The 16,530-nt window shown below is 47.0% G+C and overlaps 1 protein-coding gene and 1 pseudogene across 3 annotated transcripts in view; one reads left to right on the top strand and one right to left on the bottom strand.

The window, feature by feature from the left end:
• Positions 1–3,842: 3,842 nt before the first annotated feature.
• RHEB (Ras homolog, mTORC1 binding) overlaps positions 3,843–16,530 on the bottom strand; it is a 52,078-nt gene continuing 39,390 nt past the window's right edge. For 2 of the 3 annotated variants that reach the window (XM_089917183.1, XM_022577416.3), the window contains 5 exons: positions 15,797–15,879; positions 15,081–15,137; positions 14,921–14,968; positions 14,075–14,156; positions 7,844–8,359 (listed from right to left, as the gene is read on the bottom strand). In XM_089917183.1, the coding sequence (XP_089773309.1) occupies positions 8,267–8,359; positions 14,075–14,156; positions 14,921–14,968; positions 15,081–15,137; positions 15,797–15,879 (363 nt within the window). In that variant the 3' untranslated portion in view covers positions 7,844–8,266. Of the gene's footprint in view, positions 5,565–7,372; positions 7,471–7,843; positions 8,360–14,074; positions 14,157–14,920; positions 14,969–15,080; positions 15,138–15,796; positions 15,880–16,530 lie in introns of those variants that run through there. The other variant, XR_016394242.1, reaches the window with a different exon arrangement.
• Positions 3,852–5,076, top strand: LOC149748337 (diphthamide biosynthesis protein 3-like; annotated as a pseudogene).

Below are 16,530 nucleotides of genomic sequence, written 5' to 3'. Positions count from 1 at the left end.
GCGTTCTTCCTTCTGTGTATCTGTCTCTCCGAGTCCAGATTTCCGCTTTTTATAAGGACACTAGTCATTGGCTCAGGACCCACGCTACTCTAGTATGACCTCATCCTAACTACGTCTGCAAAGACCCTATTTCCAGATGAGGTCACATTCACAGGTGCTGGGGATCAGCTACAACATAGATTTTGAGAGGACAGAATTCAATGCCCCTCAAGTCCCAGGCAAACCGGGGCGGTTGGTCACTCAGCATATGCTCTGACGTCCTGCAGTCATAGAACTGCTACCTGTGGTCCCCCCTCATTCTTAGGTATCATTGCCTAAGCGGTTCTCAAAATGTGGTCCCTGAACCACTAGTAACAGCAGCCCTGGAACTTGCCAGAAATCCAGATGTCTTCGCGGAATCAGAAACTCTGGGCATGAGCCTCCCACCCCACCCCTTGTGCCTTCCCGAGCCTTCCAGGTGGCTCTGGAATGTGTCAGAGTTTGAGAACCAGTGGCCAGCAGATGAGCCGCCCCCGCAGGCATCACAGGGGAGTCGGTGGCCGACTTGGAGCTGTTTCCATCATTTTAAAACGTCACGCAACGCTCCAGTTACAGGCACAGAAAAGGTCGTGCCTCTGAATGATTTCTGCTCTGGGATAATACAAATCCACACGTCAGGGCCGAGGAATGTAACCTTTCCAGCTGCACCAGCTGTCAACACCAGGCTGGCACTCTGCTTCAGCCTTTTAGGGTAAAGTTCAGGGCATGTCAACCTCACAGCGATGCCCATAGAAAAGCCAGAGATTACCGTATGGTTTTACTTGGATTCTTTGTTGATCTAGTAATGATGGGAGAAGGAGGAGGGACTAAAATGATAAAACACTAGGAAGCCAGCGACTCTTGCAGAGGGCGGCTCTCCCTGTGGGAGCGGCAGCCGGAAAGGGGCTGCTTTGTTTTTGGAAGAAATAAATCAAAGCTCTGCCTGGGCCTTTCTTGGGCAGCAGTAAGAACTGGGTGAAAGGTCTTGATTGCTGAGGCCATAATATTTCCAGAATCCTATGCTATTTCTTGAGAAAATTCATAACTTAAAAAAAAAGATGAGCTGGGAATTCCCTGGCGGTCCAGTGGTTAGGACTCCGTGCTTTCGCTGCCAAGGGTGTGGGTTCGATCCCTGGTTGGTGAACTAAGATCCTGCAAGCTGCATGGCGCAGCCAAAAAAAAAAAAAAAGAAGAAGAAAAAAAAAACGAGCCAAGGCCATTTCCCAGGTTGTAATAGAACGTGGGAGCTGGAGGGGCCTTTGAGCGTGATGACGTCCTCAGAGGAAGGACCGAGGTCCCCACTCGGAATCTGAAGGAACAAGCTGCCTGTCCCCCAACCAGGGCTCATCCACTGCACGGCCACAGGGTTCAACGGGGCGTGTGCGCGACTGAGCCCTGCGGGTCCAGAGGGACCTTCAGGGCATGTGACCGTGAACTGTGGCAGAGCCGCACGTCTTTTATTATCATGTGTTCTTGATACCTCGGGCCAGACTGGAAGGAAACTTTTTTTTTTTTTTGGTGTGATAAACTTGCTTGTGGAAGTAATCTGTGATTCTCCATCTTGCCTTTTTGGACGTGCAGCCCCGTGATGATACGGCAGCACTGCCGGAATTCGGAGTCACCGACTATGGCGGGGGACGCACAGGTGGGAACCTCGGGAGCTTCAGAAAGCAGTGGAGGCCCTGCCGTCAGGTGGAAAACTCAGGCCGGGGGTCTGGGTCAGCTCGTCATCCGCAGGGCAATGGTCTGCGCTTGTATTTGGGCTTTGGGAACAGCGAAGGTTTTCATACTTGGGTCCGTTACAACAATCCCTGACAAAGGGAGGTTTCCTAGGTGCAGGAATCAAGACCAGAGACTATAAAGAAGTTACCCAAAGATATGCACTAGCTGCAGAGATGGGACCCATCTCTGGATGGGCTACGTTCTGAGTCTTAGTCCGAGGCTGCATTTATTTGGGGTTCCCTGTGGGTATTGGGGTTGTGTTCACACGTGCAGCAGTGCGAACAATGAACTAAGAGTTGGGGGGTCTCTCTGGGATCAGGCCCCTCCTCTGAAAACAGATGCTAAGTTAGCTCTCAGCATCTTTGCAGTCCTAACTCCATAGCTGACTTCCCCAGGTCATTCTAGGAAGCTATCAAAGGTACGGAAAGGTAATAAGAATGGGTAACACAAAAATGTTACTCAATGTCAAGTGTTTTGGCTTAATGTAAAACTGTCTGCTCTTGGGGAGGTGAAGGAGTGGGGTGATTCTGGAATTTTCTGAGAACGCTTCTGAAGGCGCCCTGGTTTCCTGCTGGCACAGCCTTCATGGCAGCCTCTGTTCACCTGCACAACAGTCTCGGTCAACTGGAGTCACCAGGGCAGCCAGAAGCCTTCTGCAAGCAAGCCTCTCACATGTGGCTGCAGCCCGCAGGAGCTGGAGATGTTTTTCTCTGGAGTCTAGACTTCTCCACGAATTGTTAAACCTTGTTTCCATTTAGCCGATCATCTAAAAGGCAGCGGGCATGGGGCTTCCCTGGTGGCACAGTGGTTAAGAATCAGCCTGCCAATGAAGGGGACACAGGTTCAAGCCCTGGCCCAGGAAGATCCCACATGCCGTGGAGCAGCTAAGCCCGTGCGCCACAACTACTGAGCCTGCGCTCTAGAGCCCGTGAGCCACAACCACTGACTACACGTGCCACAACTACTTGAGTCCACGACCTAGAGCCCGTGCTCCACAACGAGAAGCCACAGCGATGAGAAGCCCGCGCACTGTGACAAAGATCAGCCCCCGCTCGCCACAACTAGAGAAAGCCCGCGCGCAGCAACGGAGACCCAACGCAGACAAAAATAAATCAATCAAAAAATAAAAGGCAGCGGCGTATTCTGCGTCCTCTGACTTACTGTTAACGAAGACTGCTACCATCTGAGTCCGAGGCGTCCGAGGCTGGCTGCACCAGCAATGGTAGGGGCGCCCGGTAGCTGCACTCCTTCCTTGTTGGGAGCCGATAAGGGGTGGACCCAAGATTAAAGGTCATCCCGGTGCACTGTGTGAATGGTGAGGATTTCCCCTACCCTGCAGCAGACACAGGCCAAGTTCCACGGAAGCCGTCTAGGAAGCAGCCCATGGGAGGGCTCAGCTACTCGTCCGTTCAACAGACAAACAGCTACTGCGGAGACCCTGGAGGGTTGCCATTGGGGAGAGCGCAGGAAGGCCCTTCAAGAACTCGGTGAGAACACTGGCAAAAAAACTGTTCAAATATATCACTTTTTCATAGGTCTGGAGATTAAAGGCTTGCACCAGTCCAAGGGTGTTTAAGGAAACCTGCTGATTCTCAGCACAGCGAGATTTGTGGCACTGTCACTTGCCCTGTTGCCAGACCCCTCCTTAGCAGCTGCATGCAGGGTCAAGATGGGGCTGGTGCTTTCTCAGCCCCCGATCAGAAAACTGTCATCTGCAGTGTCTGGTAGTTCCCTGGAAAACCCCATCTGCAAGGCTTGTCTTTGACCTGACTGCCTTTTCCCTGGGGTGTTTGTCAAAAACAATCAGTGGCCGTTTATTTGACATTAAGGCAAGGACAAACTAACAAAAAACCTCTTCTTTTTTTAACAAGAAAGGCTGGAGAATGAGATGCCCTGGAGACCCTGAGCAGGCACAATTATTACTAAAACATTTTAAGCAAAGGGGTAACACAGAACAATTTATGTATTAAACAAGTTGACTTGGGGAATTCCCTGGTGGTCCAGGGGTTAAGACTTGGGCTTTCACTGCCGTGGACCCAGGTTTGACCCCTGGTCGGGGAACTAAGATCCCACAAGTGACGCGGTGTGGCAAAAAAAAAAAAAAAAAAAAAAAAAAAAAAAAAAAAGAAGTTGACTTGGGCTGCAGGAAATGATTTGGAGGGTGTGGTGTTAGAGACTAGCATGCAGTGAAGATGGAGAAAAGTGGGCAAAATATAAGATTTTTGAAGGCAGGGCCCTTAGGATTTGTTGATGGACTGGCTGGGAGGGGACACAAGGGAAGAGGTAGAGGATGGCTCCCCAACTCCTAGCTTTAGTATCTAGTGGATAATGGTGCCATTTCCTGAAGCAGGGTCCAGGGGAGACCACGTTTTTAGGGAAAATCAAGAATTTGGGCATGATAAACTTCAGATGCCTATGAGACATCTAAGAGAAGACAAGCCTGGAGCCCAGAGGTCAGGGTGCGAGAAAGGAATTTTGGTCTTCAGGAAACACGGCAGTGAGAGCTATGTGACAGGATGAAATCAAGGAAGGGGAGAAGGAAAAATGGCCCATCGAGAGGTTAACGGAGGAGGCAACAGCCGAGGAGGCCAAGGCAGCAACAGTGAGCTGGGAGGAAGACCAGAAGGCGGAAACAGAGACCTTCAGAGAGAAGTCACCAACTGCGTGCAATGCTGGAGGGTCAGGACAGAGGCCAGGAAATACCTACTGGACGTGGTGACAAGGAGGTGATGAGCAATTCAGGCGAGAGCACCGTCAGTGACACGGCGGGGAGACACGGCGCTCTAGAGAGGGCGGGGAGTGAACAATTTAGTTTTAGCAAAATTCCATCACATTAATCTGAATTTGTCCTGTGATTTTACACTTTGTATTATGAGCTGCAAGATAGCCTTGGATATGCACCGAGTTTTGTATTCGCACCTACTGTGCTTCAATGAATCTAAGGCTGCGTTGTATGTCCCACTAAGAAAAATGCTAAAATGGCGGAGGCGACAAGACCTCTCCTGGCCCCAGTGACGATGGCAGTGTTTCATGAGGTGGAGATCAAGGACTTCCAATATGACGAGGTCTCGGAGATGTACTTCTACCCCTGCCCGTGTGGGGATAACTTCTGCATCACCAAGGAACATACGGAGAATGGGGAAGATGTGGCAAAGCGCCCCGGCTGCTCTCTCATTATAAAAGCGATCTATGACAAAGATCGGTTTACATGTGGCGGGACAGTCCCAGCCCCTCCCCCCAACGAAGAACTAGTTAAATGCCGAAGACTCAGGACTCCAGAGCCTAAACTTTGGGGAAGGAGCCAAGCTGGGAAAATCAAACGCGACGTCACCGGCTTCTTCACGGGGACAATCCTTACGTCACCGGCTTCTTCACGGGGACAATCCTTGTGCAGTTTGCTGTTTGTTAGTGCGGATTCTTTCCATCGGCTGCCAGGTTCACCTCCAGCTGAAGAAGCAAGTCCACCACACGACATCCCTGAATTTTGTGCTTAAAACTTTGAATTGGAAGTGTTCTTTTTCATAGTTTTTTTTTAAGAAGGATATTTATTTATTTATTTTTGGCTGCGTTGGGTCTTCGTTGCTGCGCGCGGGCTTCTCATCGCGGTGGCTTCTCTTGTTGCGGAGCATGGGCTCTAGGCCCGCGGCCTTCGGTAGCTGTGGCACGTGTACTCAGTAGCTGTGGCGCACGGGCTTAGCTGCTCCGCAGCATGTGGGATCTTCCCGGACCAGGGATTGAACACGTCTCCCCTGCATTGGCTGGCGGATTCTTAACCACTGTGCCACCAGGGAAGTCCCGGAAGTGTTCTTAATTTTCCATCCGAACTTAAAAGAAAAATTCAAATCAGAAAAAAAAAAAAAAATGAAAAATGCTAAAATGTAAGGAAAGGTCTTAGGAGTGATGAAATACACTATTAAATAACGACATTTAAGTCAAACCTGGCAGTTCTAAGAATTTCTTCAGAAGGCTCAGATAACACATCATTAGATTCGCTGACACAGTGAATGGGGCTAATGACTGTCGCTGACACCTCTAAGGCAGTTTCCTCACTGTAAATAGGGCAGCACCTGCTTCACAGGGTGGACGTGAAGCAAACCAGAAGAGGTACTGCTGACCGCCTTCCACCACCACCTCCAGGTCACGTGCTCCCCACCACTGGAGAGCACCCCTCAGCAACATCACCCTCGGAACACATCACAAGCACAGCCCATCAGATAATCGAATCAACCATCTTGTGGATGGGTCACCGCACGGGGAAGCAGGACTGCCTGCCCTGTGCTATTCAAGGGGCAAGGTCAGACGTAAGTTCTACAGGGTGCAGAGTTCTGTTGTGTTCACGGCACTTAGAACGGTGTGCAGCACACAGCAGGTGCTCAGAAAACATCTGAATGAACAGCTGAGCCACACCATGTAAAGAGATCCACGTCACCTCCAAACAGGGCAGCTAGGCCTAGAGGACATTTCGTGAGAGTCAAACTGTAGTTGCAAGAACAGGCTGCCCCAAGATTCCATTTACACAGAAATAACTTATCAGATGTAAAATGTTGCCTGGATGAACTGAATCCAGATTTAATGTGGTTCCATCCAGTGAGTACTGACACATATTAGGCCTAAGAATAAACCCTGTTAATAAGTAATGATACTACATTGCTAAAACTTATTTGTATTTAAAAAGTATTTGGTGGAGGCCTTTTTCATCCTGGCTCAAATTTCATCCTTGAGTGATAAGACACAAACACTATAAAGATTCAAAATAATGACACATTCTTTTTTTAAAAATTAATTAATTGTTGGCCATGTTGGGCCTTCGTTGCTGCATGCAGGCTTTCTCTAGTTGCGGCAACCAGGGGCTACTCTTGGTTGCGGTGTGCTGGTTTCTCATTGCGGTGGCTTCTCTTGTTGCGGAGCACGGGCTGTAGGCTCACGCACTTCAGTAGCTGTGGGCACGCAGGCTCAGCAGTTGTGGCTTGCGGGCTCTAGAGCGCAGGCTCAGTATTGTGGCGCGCGGGCTTAGTTGCTCCGCGGCATGTGGGATCTTCCTGGACCAGAGCTCGAACCGGTGTCCCCTGCATTGGCAGGTGGATTCTCAAACCACCGTGCCACCTGGGAAGTCCACAATGGCATATTCTAAAAACGTAATTTTTCATTAAAAAATTAGTTACAGGGCTTCCCTGGTGGCGCAGTGGTTGAGAATCCGCCTGCCGATGCAGGGGATGTGGGTTCGTGCCCCGGTCCGGGAAGATCCCACATGCCGCAGAGCGGCTGGGCCCCGTGAGCCATGGCCGCTGAGCCTGTGCGTCCGGAGCCTGTGCTCCGCAACGGGAGAGGCCACAACAAGTGAGAGGCCCGCGTACCACAAAAAAAAAAAAAAAAAAAATCAGTTCCAAAGCAATATTCTATTTTATCAACAAACTCAATAACGTTTCCCTAAAGGTTAGAAATGGCTGTGAAATTTTAACTGGGAAGGAACATCATTTAAAAAATTTCGCTCAGCTTGAACTCTCAGAGTCGAGGTGATGGCCACCAGGCAATTGAAATCCTCGATTCTCCCTCAAAGCTGCTCTTGGCAGAACAAGAGGTAGGCAGTCTGGGTTTGAGGGAGGTTCATGAAGCCCTGACACAGAACACTTACCAGGCAATCTTCCCCATCCTTTAAACTCCTGGAGGCTTTGGGATAGTGACAGGCCAATCTATTTTCTAAGTCAGATCCTGTCTGCCGTGGACACCAAGCTAAGTAAAAGGAGAGACAGTAAGTGTATCTTTAGGTCCCCTTTTCTTCAAGTAGCTAAGAGACAAGCAAGAGGGTGGCCGGAAGGCTCTAAGTAAGCCTGCAGCCCTACCCGCATGAAACATTCCAACCAAGGTGGGGAGAACAGTTATTACTGGGGAGCAACTCCCCTCACAGACCCCCCCCAAGGTCACTCGGCTTTAGTCAACAGGAACACCCCCGCCCCCCCCCCCCCCAGTTCGGGCACTCTACCCCAAGTGCCCACATCCTCCACTGGTTCCTGGAATCCAAGCTGGAGCCTCCTCGGAGGCAGGGAAAGAAGCCCTCAGGAGGACAGGTTTTCTTCTTTAAAAGCCACACTGAGGAGCACAACGATTAGGCTTTGCAGCTATTTTATTTACAAGTGTACACTTAACACAACGAAATAAACACTGACATATTGAAGCCTAGTTAATAGTAGTGTAACAATATGTATCATTTGGATGATTACATTATTTTAAACAACAAACTACACTGAAAAATTAATGCAATAAAATTCTTGGTCATAATATTATTAAGAAATACAATATATAAATTGAAAATATGATTGCTCAAAATTTGAAAATGGAAGTGAACTCATTTGGACCGAGTCAGAGTTTAACATAATCTGAAAGGAGGGGTTGGGAGAGAAGCTCTGACCCAAATGAAATCTTTCAGGTTAACAGAAGAGAAATGAAGCAGAGTTTATCTTAAAGGAAAGTGGGCAGGCTGCCTCCTCAGCAGGCCAGGCTCCCGGTGCCCTCAGGGTCTGCGGCAGAATCACATCACCAAGCAGGAAGACTTCCCTTGTGAGGCGGCCCCGTCAATTTTCTCTGCCTCCAAAATTATCCTTCTAAAAACATCAACAGCAGTCTGAAACCAAAGAGAAAACCGATGACAACGTTAGCGTTAAAAGCGGAGCCACGAGGAACACTGATACTGCTGGCGGGACTGGAAAAGGCCCACGGCCTGCCCTGCACGTGGAGGTCCAGGTGTGGAGGCCAACGAGGCGGCCCCGGGGCCGCAGGAGCCTGGGATTCCTCCCTCCCCTCCCCTCCCCCCACGTGGTGACTGCAGACCACGGGAACTAACCTCAAATCACACTTCTGAGCCCTGCTTTCATCAGTCACAGGAAGCCCCGCCTACTCCGCCTCCTGCGGCGCCTCTGGACCTCCAGGGTGGAGTATCCCCTGCTGGCTCACCCGGCTCACCCGCCTCGCCCGCCCTGCGGGCGCTCTGGGACTACAGCAGGGCTGGGGCTCTTTCGCCTGGCCTGGCACCCCACCCCCTGCCTGTCACACCCTTTCCCCTCCCACTTCCTAAAAACTCTCAGCTCTGGCTCTTAGGCCGTGAGATGACACCCGTGCCCTCCGAGCCTGCTTCCTCTAGGCCACCTAGAGCCCCGAGTCACCCCCGGCCTCACCCCCCTCCTCCGGGGCAGCGGCTCCACCTCCGCCACCACTCGCGCCACCCTGGCCTTGCACACCCCCCGGGTACCTCCTCTCTCTCCCGACTGCACCTCTCAGCCCCAGGGACCAGCCCTTCACAAGGAGGAGCCACCATCATTTAGGGCAGGAAATCCTCACTTAGGCCGAACGTCAGTCCCTGTCCTTTAAATGCGGTCATTGTGATAATCCAAAAATGCTCCTGTTTTCAAAAACCTCGCAGGGCAGCACCCAGATCTTGTCATCACCAAGCAGCCGCCCCCCCCCCTCCAGCCCCCATCTTCCTTCTCTCGCCTCCCGGGCCAGCGCAGACGTCCCCAGGGCAGTCACCGGCCTCCTACTCCCTTCCCTGCCACCTGTCTGCCTGCTCACTGCCTGCGCCACACAGCGGACACAGCCCATGGACACACCTCCAGGACCCTGAACCCAAAGGGGACCCCTGCTGCCCCAGCAGCCCAACCACATTTCTCTGGTCCAATCAGCCCCCAGAATGAAGGGGTCATGCCTCTTCCTTCCACTGGGATCGCTAAACCTCTTCCCTGCTCTCACCCTCGGCTGATGACTGGGTTCTACATTTCACTGGGAAAACAGAAGCACCATTCATAAGCGAACTCTCCATACTCCGTCCACCAATGACCATGCCCTTGAATTTGGGCTCTTCTACTCTGGTTCCCTCTTTCCTGCTGGCACAAAGGAGGCACCCCTAAGTGAGCCCAAGCCAGCCCCAGGCCCACCTCTCCTGTCTAATCAAGGCCACTGACTTCAGCAAGCACCCTCCTTTCTGCATTACCAATTCCCCTCGTTTCCCACGACGATGCAGGCAAGTTGTTATTTATTTCATCCTAAAAAAAAAAGCACAGGGCTTCCCTTGTGGCGCAGTGGTTTAGGATCCACCTGCCAATGCAGGGGACACGGGTTTGAGCCCTGGTCAGGGAGATCCCACATGCCACGGAGCAACTAAGCCCACGTGCCACAACTACTGAGCCTGCGCTCTAGAGCACGCGAGCCACAACTACTGAGCATGCATGCTGCAACTACTGAAGCCTGCATGCCTAGAGCCTGTGCTCCGCAACAAGAGAAGCCACCGCAACGAGAAGCCCGCGCACCGCAACCAAGAGTAGTCCCCGCTCACCACAACTAGAGAAAGCCTGCGCGCAGCAATGAAGACCCAACGCAGCCAAAAAAAAGCACAGAAAAATGTGTGGAAAGATGCATGCCAAACTCTTACAAAAAAAATAGAGCGTGCCTGGAATCTGGCTTTCTAGATAAATCTTAGCATTCTCCTTGATTACCTGTGTGATCTGACTCTGACAAAATGCATTCTCTTCCATCACATTGCTGAAATACAATTTGTGAAGGCATCCACAGAAAATAAGCCAGAACTGCAAACACATCCCATAGTTCAGTAATAGTCAAAGTGCAGTATTCTCACGGACTTGATAATTTTTACCACTGTGCACTTTGTAATCAACAAGTCTGACTGAACTCCACTGAGGACAGTTTATTTTAAAATACTGGATTTTTGCTAAGTAATACAAAGCTACATTTGAAAATTTATCAATAAAAAATTTGAGCGGTTCACAAAGATTGGTCTCTGATCACGTGACTATTGATGTGGATGTCTCCTTACTACACAAATTCTCTCTCTTCCTACTACATAGACCAAGAGTAGTAAGCACTCTAGTATACATGTGGATTAGAATCAATCACACCTCTTAACATAAGGGATTAGAAATTACTTGGTTTCTCCCCACCCGATGGGCAGAAACTCACTAGGCTTAGGATCCAACTGTCTTCAGCACGCTCAACAACAAGGTGAGCAGTGTCACAAGAGCCACAACCGAGGGCTGAGAAGTGTCTAGACAGCTGGTCAGGACTGCTGCTTTCCAAGGATATGCATATCAGCACTGTATTTACCTAACTTGGGTACAAGAATCTTTCTGCCTTTAAGGATTATTTCACGCCGAATAAGGTATTTGTTGATCTGATGAAGGTGCTAAAGTAACCGAGACAACAGTGAGTTGGGTCATCTGATCTTCTAGCTTGTCTGGGATGTTTGAGGTCACTGTACTGCACCCTTGCCTTCTTTTAGAGTTTTGGTTAATATCAGATAAATCTACTAAATTTATCAAAACTTTAAAAGAATTACAGCAGTTGGAATTTTTTCATTTTAACTTTAAGCCTTGAGAACAATTTCATCTTTTATATGGGTACTGAAAAGGCAGTATCCTACCTTCTAAAGGAAACTAAAAGGTTAAAAAGTAAATCTATCCAGAACCATATTAAAAATCTTAAGCTATGGTAAAGTATAACATAAACTAGATAGAGAAAAGGCCTGCATCCTCCAACCAAAAAGTAGTTTAATGACATACCCTAAGCGTACCATTATAGGTCACTCTCAAAAGATAAACTAACCTGAGGCGACACGCCTTACTAAGCAATCCCTCTTAATTACATTCGAGGTAGGGTCCATAAGGTGTCTACACCTTTGAGGATGCTGGAAGGAATAACAAAGCAACGGCCAGAGACGCACAGAACAGTAACACACGATGCACAGGGGCTACGTGAACCTACATGAATAGTGAAGCTGGTGATGATGCCTACATAATTATAAAGGCAAACAGAATAATTGTTTTAGTATCCTCAGATTTTCACCAAAGAGAAACACAACGGAGCGAAGTTAGCAAAAGCAGAACCAAAGATAGCTTAGGGCCATTCAACGTCACTCCTCCACATCAAAAGATTTTTTAAATTGAGACAGTTGTCACATAGCATATATTTGTTCTAGGTGTACAACATAATGACGATGTTTGTATATACTGTGAAATGATCACCACGATAAGGCTGGTCACACATAGTTACAAACTTTTTTTTCTTATGATGAGAACTTTTAAGATCTACTCTTAGCGGTTTTCAAATATGCAATATTGTTAACCACAGTCGCCATGCTAAACATCACATCCTCAGGACTTCTTTATTTTGTAACTGGAAGTTTGTACCTTCTGACCACCTTCCAATTTTTATTATGCAAATTTTTAAGCATACAGAAAAATGGGGACAATTGTATAATAAGCCCTGAGCCCTGCTATCTGAGTTCAACAAATGCTAACATCTTTGCTATATCTGCTTGCTCTCCTTCTGTCCATCCCCCGCATCTATCCCATCTGAAACTAAGCTGCAGACATTATGAAACTTGGCCCCTACATACTATAGTTTGCATTTTCCAAGAATAAGGATATTCTCTTCATAATCCCAACACCATCATTACATCTAAGACAATTAACACCATTTCCCTAATATATCTAAAACGTAATCACATCTCCCCAATTGACCCAAAATGTCTTTTACACGAGGGATTTTAGAACCAGATTCCATTTAAGGTTCACACACAGACTTTTTAATACAGAACGGTCTCTCTCTCTCCCTCAGGAACACTCTAATCTCTATTACACTTTGGTTATGCCCTCTCTTCCCACCCATCAGAAAAGCATGGTGGAGAGGAGAGAGGACTAAATTTGGGTTAAATTTAAAATTTAGTCCAAGTTCTTATACCATATGAAATATAGACCTTAGAAAAGTTGTTTACCTCTCTGGATCTTAAAACGCCTCACTTCTAAAATGAGACAGTTCAACTGGATGATCTTAAGGATAGACCAGAGCCCCAATAAGTGTCTGATTTAATTCGATTAAGCAGTGCAGGTACCTCTTACTATCTCAGCCCTTCTTATCTGAATTCGCACTCTCCGCACTAAATGGATGCAGATAAATCTCCTGCTCTCTGGAACTCGGGAATCAATTGTACAGATTTAACTTCCCTCACCTGCGGACACAGGGACAAACAGGTTTGCCTATCAAGGGATACCTGGGTTGACCGAGCACCTAGTAGATATAAAACCACTGTGCCGGACATTATGGAGTAAATGAAGGCCAGTGATACGGCCTTGAATCTCAGAATGAATTAAAGGGGATAAGAGAGAAGAAGCTACTATTAATTTTAGCTGGACGTATCATGCAGGGGTCCAGGAGAAAGTGGAATTTAAGTAGAACCCTGAGGACTGGGGTCTTAGTGGTGAAAGGTGGCGGAGCTGGGGAAGAACAGCTGACTGTCCTCAACCACATCAAGCCACCCACCCTCACTGAACTATAGTTTCCTCACAGAAATGAAAGCCAATTAATCTTATTGGAAGATCAAACAAGAGCACATGCTGAAAATACGTTAAGTATGTAGTTAATTAGAGAAAGGATATTTCAAGTCAGAGAAGAATGAGAGTAAAGGGGAGGCGTCTGGAAGTACCCCTTGCATTTAATTAAGTGGGAGGAATTTGGTGCGGCTGAAAAGTACAGGGATACAGTGAAGGAAGGAACCGGAAGAGTGCGAACCACACACTGCACTCAACACCATGCTTAGGGCTTTGGGGTTTGCCCTACAGATGGTGGGCGGCCCACTAACAGCTTTAGTCCAGGGTGACATCATCGGATTTGTAGCTTCAGAAGGTGAGTGGCAGCCAACAGAAATACACTGGCGAGAACTCACGGAAGCAGGAGACCAGCTTGGATGTTCTTGGTCTAAATTAATGCCACGGGGGAAAAGGGAAAAGGAGATACGGGAAGCCTTCTGAAATAGAAGTGACATCCTTCCTCGGATATGCCTTTTAAAGGAACATTTGCAGGGCTGAAATTGGGAAAAATGCTTGTAAAATGGTTCTTAACAGTTTCTGTGTTAAAACAACACATGCATCTAAATCAGTTCCACCCAACAGAAAAAGGGGGGAGGTAAGGGTACAAAATTATTGCCAAAGTGATGTGAGATCATTCTTGTTTCTTTTCTATGCCTGGACTTATTTCTGTACCAGTCTTTAGTATGAAACAAAAATAAGACTATATGTTCTCAAAGGAAGTATTGCCTTTACTATTAATTTCTATTTACCCTACAAATATTCTAGGTCCCATTTTAAGCAGAATACTGACTGAATTAAAACATCAGTAGTATCGTCCTAAAGCAACCCAAAGATGGGTATTAGAAATGGTGGAAGGACGAAGATTGAACAGGAGTGATGAAGATGGTGGTGAGATGCTGACTGAGAGGAACATACGCCCATGAATGATGGGATGCAGGGCAAAATGAAGTTTAAAAAACACGTACCTGATTTTCTTTAGCAGAAGACTCCAAAAAAGCTGCGTTCCAAGATTCTGCTAACGCTTTCCCTTCTTCATAACTGATCACCCTAAAGGAAAAAGAAAATTCTAATTAAAGTACTTGGCTCTTTATCATACAAAACATCTATAATTGATTTATGAGACAGGCTCCACTTCAATCAGTTTTTTTCCTTACGAAGCAGAAGCATGCTCAGCTCAACATTCTCACCCGGTAGGTAATGCACAGAAGCATTTCCGTTACCCCTGAGCTGGGGAACAGAGCAGACATTGCCTTATGGGGTGGCTACCCCTGCTCCAGCAAGTTCTTACAGTTCGGAGAACAGGACGCCAACGCTCCAGCGTCTGCAACAATTGATTATTTTGAAGCGAGCTTGGCTATAAGCACCCAAAGATGGTGCAATCCTGAAAGGGCCCTCCGTGCAGTCCTGCAGGCGCTAATCCAGCCAGTGAGCCTCTTCCTCTAGGTGTCAGGCTCCTCCCCTGCTCGCTGCTCTAATCCTAAGCCCGGTGCTCAGAAAACGACTTGTTGAATAAATGACGGCTACCATTGTCTTCTTAGAGTCTGCTTTATGCAAAGCCGTAAAAGAATCTAAAGGTAATTTTCTACAGTGTTTGAGCTCTTTTTTAAGAGGAAACATTTTCCGAGACAGGTTGAGATTTTTACTGCAGTTTTGCTTCTGTGATGCACAGTCACTGCCACATTTCTGAACACAGAAACACAGATATGCTACAGCTAAAAATATTCTTGCTATAAGAATAATTAAAAATGAAACTTCAGTGACTAAACTGTCTTAGACTTGACTTTATGAATCAGTATTTAGAAGCTACATACCTTTCCATATGTAGGTCTTTCTTATTCCCAACCAACATAATAGGTATCCTATTAATACAAGAGAAAAAAAAGCCAAAGTACCCTAGTCAGTGCCCGATCTGATTGTTCAGAAGATACTATTATGAGTATCTAACAAAAGAGATAAACTATTACTACTTACTGTACTTTCCCCACCATATCCAACAGTTTGCCATGGATAACTTTGATCACTTCAAAGCTATAAAACAAAAAGCATAAAATCAGACATCCATTTTAGTGGTGATGTTTTAAAACGTTTGTTATGTAATATTTATAGTGGGAAAAATGGAAAATGTCATAGACTCACCATTTTAATATAAAGTAAACCGAACACAAGGAATTCCTTTATTTTTTCCTACCACTTTTTCACACGTGCGTGTATTCAACACTCAGCAGCCCTTACTGAGAATATTCGAAGTGGAACAGGTGACATATTTAAATGGGAAAGCCTACAACTGGGCTGATTTAATCTCTGAATAAACATTTGCGGAATGTTGCTTAGCGAGAGGGCCCTAGCAATCAGCCCATGCTCCACACTAATACGGTGAAAACACACAGAAAGTAAATCAATTAATGCATTTCCCATTGCAATCAGCAGAAAAGCTCAGATCATGTTCAGTCACTATCCAGCTAGGCAGCCTGAGGTAAGAAATAACGGAGTTTTTTACTCCATCAGTGTAAGAGAACACCTAATGGGATAAGTTTTTTGCCCTTAACAACCTGTTTGCTCCACAAGACAACCACTAAAAACCATTAAAGTCTAGTTGTTACTACTGCCAATTCCAGCATAATCTCATAGAAGGATTAATGCCATCTAAGCACAGCAAATAAACTCAAGCAAGCAGAAGTGGGCCTTACCTTTTGATTGATGTAACAGAATACACAAGAATATAACCATTAATATCTATGGAGTATGTCTGAGGAAAGATGGAATATTCATCCTGTGAAAGAAAAAATTACATTTGAGTAGCGTAACAAGCAATCTCACGTATCACCTACATGGTCAAAGAAATCAAAGTGAACAAAAAATGGATTAATCTGTTATTCTAGAGACATAGCCTACACACTCAAGATTTACTTAGGACTGGTTTGGGGGCAATAATATGCTTTAAGCCAATATTGAAAAATGACCCAGGCTATTCTAAGACCTTTTCTTCTCCCTCCCTCCCTCCCTCCCTTTCTCTCTTTTTTTTTGCCATGCAGAATGCAGGATCCTAATTCCCCAACCAGGGATCAAACCCATGGCCCCTGCATTGGGAGCGCAGAGTCCTAACCACTGGACCACCAGAGAAGCCCCTATTCTAAGACTTCTGAGGGACAGCTAATGTCTGCTGCAGTTCCTGGGAGAAGAAGATGGAAGGAATGAAAAGACTGGTTCCGTGACCCTGTATCAAGGGAAAAGCACCACCACCTCTCCTTTATGGGCCTCAAAGTCCAGAGTCTCTTAGGCCTCTCAGTAAATTCACAAGTGCTACTAGTTTATTCCATAGATGTGTATTTTCACCTATTTTCTGCACGTGAGTCACAATGGCCTGAGCCCAATGTACCAGTCATTAGTGGGTTGCTACCAGCACTTGAAAAAGAGGAAGAGA

This window comes from Delphinapterus leucas, chromosome 9, assembly GCF_059928025.1.
Source record: "Delphinapterus leucas isolate spDelLeu-1000000601 "Yukka" chromosome 9, BTC_Dleu_Yukka2, whole genome shotgun sequence".
NCBI classification, from domain to species: Eukaryota; Metazoa; Chordata; class Mammalia; order Artiodactyla; family Monodontidae; genus Delphinapterus; species Delphinapterus leucas.
This window is presented reverse-complemented; position numbering and strand designations above follow the sequence as displayed.